Source organism: Frankliniella occidentalis, unplaced genomic scaffold, assembly GCF_000697945.3.
Source record: "Frankliniella occidentalis isolate FOCC.00 unplaced genomic scaffold, Focc_3.1 Scaffold105, whole genome shotgun sequence".
NCBI classification, from domain to species: Eukaryota; Metazoa; Arthropoda; class Insecta; order Thysanoptera; family Thripidae; genus Frankliniella; species Frankliniella occidentalis.
Genome location: NW_026267234.1, coordinates 588,683 through 592,854, shown reverse-complemented (window position 1 = coordinate 592,854; position 4,172 = coordinate 588,683). Strand labels below are relative to the sequence as shown.

The 4,172-nt window shown below is 60.1% G+C and overlaps 1 protein-coding gene and 1 long non-coding RNA gene across 2 annotated transcripts; one reads left to right on the top strand and one right to left on the bottom strand.

Moving 5' to 3' along the window:
* Positions 1–142: 142 nt before the first annotated feature.
* Positions 143–1,062, top strand: LOC127749896 (uncharacterized). Its single transcript, XR_008011415.1, has 2 exons — positions 143–483; positions 604–1,062. It is a non-coding gene; the product is annotated as an uncharacterized LOC127749896 (long non-coding RNA).
* On the bottom strand, positions 992–3,902 carry LOC113210286 (uncharacterized). The gene is made up of 5 exons (XM_026428190.2): positions 3,574–3,902; positions 3,239–3,497; positions 2,382–2,553; positions 1,663–2,058; positions 992–1,579 (listed from the first exon to the last, which is right to left on the bottom strand). Exons 1-5 carry the CDS (start codon positions 3,763–3,765, stop codon positions 1,207–1,209), a joined length of 1,392 nt encoding a protein of 463 aa, XP_026283975.1. The 5' UTR covers positions 3,766–3,902; the 3' UTR covers positions 992–1,206.
* Positions 3,903–4,172: the final 270 nt, after the last annotated feature.

The window sequence follows — 4,172 nt, the reverse complement described above, 5'->3', positions numbered from 1 at the left end:
GACGCAACAGCTGGCCTCATCCCATTTTAGTCATCTGAAGGGACCTTCCTGTGGGCGGTGCGTCGTGCGAAGCTCGCCAGCACGTTACGTTCTCGGAGTTACACTCCGGGGCCCTGCCCATGTCCCTCCAGACGCAGCCTGGCCGCGCACCAGGCCTATTCTCCTCACACCAGACCACGCGGAAGGACGCCCCCCGTACACGACAGTCAGAGCCTCTCATTTGTGCTGTGCAGCCTCATGAGGTCACACGCCGTCTGCTGTGGAGGTGACTTCACGGTGACGTCAAGAGTGACAAGTTTCTTTTTCCAAGCAGATGGGCATTAATCCTGGCTGTCTGTCCACGTCACCTCGCTGCCCCTTTGCAGGCCTTTATACCGTGTGAGCAAATTCACACCGTGAACTTTTTGTGGCTGTACTGCATTTGGGGGCGGGCTGGTTTTCTTCGTGAACGGAGCAATGCGCGTATGGTGGTCGTCAGTGATGGTAAGGCTCGCACGCCCGTATTTTAGAGAACTTCAGGATCGATTAACTAAAAGACTCATGAACAGCGTGAACAGCCGTGTTCTTCATCAAGATTTGCATCTGCTTTTTTTTTGTCTAAAGGGAATTCCTACGTGGTGCCGCCTTTGCGCCTTTGGCCAAGGGGATTGGAGGAGAGATTGGTCGAGCCGGCCAGATCTGTCGCCAGAGTGTCTGCTGTGGTCTCGATCCCCCTCTCCCCATCCCGTCCCCGCACCTCCCAACCCCCTCCCTTTGGCATCGTGTCGTGTTGCTATAACGCGGTCCTCGACCCAACCAACAGCTGCTATAAACAGTAATGTATTTCGCTTCCAAACGCTACTTTAGCGTACATTTCATTGTTACCAACAGAGTGTCCAAGAATGTTTATATATCACTGCGTGAAAAGAACAAGGTTATCTGAGAAAGTTCATCGTTTGTTGGCTAAAATGATTTGGGTATGTGTGTCACATTCATAAAAAAAATGTCGAGCTATGTTTGTTGGGTCGATTTTATCAAAACATTTTAATTTCAAGATACAAAATATACAAACAACTTGTTGAATTTGCGGACGGTACTGGATTTTTTTCAGTCCACACTTGAAAAACAAGCATGGCACTTAAAACCTTGGTAGAGCTCAAAGTTTTGTTGTTGTTTTTTTTCCCATGCATAGCTGTGCAAAAGACATGAGATGGCAGTCCCTCGTTACTAGGGTTGGTTCAGACACACGGTGAGCTTGACGAGCGCAGTGTCCTGGCGCAGGTAGCTCCGGGAGCGCAGCACGGACTGGGGGAAGCCCAGCCCCACGCACTCGTAGTTGTCCGGGGTGTGCGCGGCGGGCCGCTGCCAGTTGTAGCCCGAGCACAGCTGGCTGGGGTCCCACAGGCGGGACACGAGGTCGACGGGGCCGGAGCCGGGCCCCGAGGACGCCATGGAGCTCACCTGGTCCAGCACGGCCAGCCGGTGCTTGAGCCTGAACGGCCAGGGCAGCGCGCCGTCGTGCTCGCCGCGCATCAGACCCACGTGCACGTACACGTTCTCGCCGGACTGGCGCGGGTATATCCGCAAGTACATGCGATACCTGTCGGCAGGAGGCGCATGAGAAAACAGTGCGGCGCTACTCACTCGAACGTGCTGAAGACTGCCCCCGCTCCGCCTACTTACCCTCCCGGCCAGACGTAGAAGCTGGGGCTGCGCAGCGACCGTCTGTGATTCCAGCCGGTCATCTTGTAGTCCATGTTGCGCACCCGCCAGTAGTACGTGAAGACGCGCTGCCCGTGGCCACAGCCGGCCAGCGAGTTTCCCAGGCCGGACTCGTGGTCCGGGTGCGCCTGCGGGGCATACTCGGTGTGCACCGTGTTGTTGAACCGCTGCAGCTCCTCGTCGCGCGCGCTCGCGCCCTGCGCGCCGTCCCGCGACACCGTCACCAGGGCGGGGTTGTCGGCGTAGTCCGCGTCCTCATCGTCCTCGTCGTCGTCCTGCAGGGCCGCGGCTGCCCCCGGCACCGCGGCCTCCTCCTGCTCAGCGTCCGCCATGCCTCCAAGCTCGTCCTCGGCAGCTCTGGGGCAGCAGATTGTTCATGCCATGTGAATAGACCAGTTAGTACCGCACACTAACATGCGGTTAGATTTTACCGCATGCACGCGTGCGAGCAGGTTGCCTATTCGCTCGGGGCGTAAGGCGCTATGGTCAGAGACGATGGGCAACCCTCCCTCACTAGTGCAAGAAGGTTACCTACTCGCTCGGGCCTTAAGGCGCCTTGGTCAGGGCCGATAGGCAACCCTCCCACACGAGCGCGATCGGGTTGCCTACTCGCTCGGGCCGTAAGGCGCCATGGTCAGAGCTAGGCAAGCCTCCAGCTCTCCGCAACCTCCCCAACATACCCGGCTCGGCCGCAGCGTTTGGACACGGCAGACAGCAGTCGGCGCTCGGCGCGCTCCATGCCGATGTCCATGGCGCCCACCTTGTCCTCCAGGTTGAGGATCATGGTCTTCAACACGTTGAATTGGTCGGCAAGCTGGGAGCCTAGATTGTGGAAGCGATCCGTAATCTCCTCTAAAGAAATGGACAAAAATAAGAAGCAGTTACCCTGGATAATTATAAAAAGACAAATGTCGCGAGCTTGTTTCTTCTCCCCGTTTTCCGACTTGTTGGCTTAGTATCAGGTGTGGTCGCAGAGTCCCGCCATGGCCGCCATGGCCGCCATGGCTCAGGTCACTTTCACTAGCGGCGTCACACGAAGTCAGTTCCCCAAAAGGTATGATTTGACAGTTTGGCCCGTCTTCCGTGACTCGCGCCCACGCCCGGTGGCAGCATTGGACGATAGGCGCAGAGTTGCAGGGAATTCAATGGACCAGCTTATCGGCCCCATAGGAGGTTCGAGTTCGTTCAAATTCCAACTGGCCTGTCCGCCCATCTCCAGGGAGAATCGCCCTTTCGATTAAGCCCTCATCTCAGACGGGAGGGTGGGCTCGCCGGCCGCTATCCCTTCCTGTTCCCACGTGTCTGGCTCCGTTCCTGCTCCGCCCGCTGAGGCGCGGGAACACGTGCTGTGGACGCGTGGGCCACAACCACCCGGCATGGTGACACACACACACGTCGCCATAAGCCGGTCTGCCAGTTGTGCCAATCCAATTTTATTCCTTTTCCTATGCCAATCGTGCGGGATATATGTTCCAGCAGAACACCACCGCCAGGCCAGGACACGCCAAGAGCAAGAGCGAACTGAATTTTGACTCACTCTCATTGCAGATCCCCTCCAGTTGTTTGGCCACCGTGGACGCCAGGTGTTCGGCGTTGAACTGGCACGCGCCGCCTGCGCCCGCCGCGGCGGCGTTGGCGACGTGCATCCCCGGGGGCGGGGGCGGGGCCGGCGCCACGGCGGCGTTACCGACGTGCATCCCCAGGGGCGGCGCGGTGCTGCCGTCGGCGGACTGGCCGAGGGCGGGGTGCCGGCCCGTCAGCCGAGGGTCCCCGTAGTGGTGTTGATGGCGTAGGTGCTGCAGGACAGAGTCGAGATGGAATCAGGTTGGCGGTGCGGTGCGTGCGGTCGGCCCGTCAGCCCCGGACACTCACGTGCTGCTGCTGGTGGTGCAGCCGGCGGGCCAGGGCCTCCCTCTCCTGGGCCGGCCCGATGAGCGGGCTGAGCACGGCCGGCCCCTCGGCAGCCACGCCCGCGGCCATCGCCCCCCGGGACGGGCCACCCTGGCCGAGGAGGCCCGGCCAGAGGAGGGCGGCCGCCACGCACAGCGGGAGGGCGGCGAGCATGGCGAGGACGGCGAGGTCGAGGACAGGCGAGGCCGGGCCCAACTGAGTGCTGGTTGCGGACGCACTTAGGCCCCTGCCCGCTGCGCCGTCGGCAAGATGTTTACCCTCCCGTGCTCTCCGACCGGCTCAACCGATCGCATTCAAAATAGAAGTCGTCTCTGAGAGCCCCGCCCACACCCGCCTCAGACTCCACGCCCCTGGCGCTGCTGTCTACCGAACCCCTCTCCCTCCTCTCCCCGCCCCTTGTCCTTTCCTTCCTCTGCTTCCCTTTCCTCCTGGGCCTAGACGTTCCTAACAAACAATCGTAACTTCGGGGCTAGTTCCTGGGGGTTGCGCGAACACGCGGACTTAATACCGAAGGCATCACACCTTGGCAAGGGCCCAAGCTTTGCGGTTATGGGGGGGGG

Bases quoted from the DNA above. Each gene is read 5' to 3' on its own strand.
- LOC113210286 (XM_026428190.2), bottom strand. From the start codon at position 3,765: ATGCTCGCCGCCCTCCCGCTGTGCGTGGCGGCCGCCCTCCTCTGGCCG. The intron at 2,059-2,381 runs GTATGTTGGGGA...CTGCTGCCCCAG, and splicing joins AAACGCTGCGGCCGAGCCGG to AGCTGCCGAGGACGAGCTTG. The intron at 1,580-1,662 runs GTAAGTAGGCGG...TCCTGCCGACAG, and splicing joins TTCTACGTCTGGCCGGGAGG to GTATCGCATGTACTTGCGGA.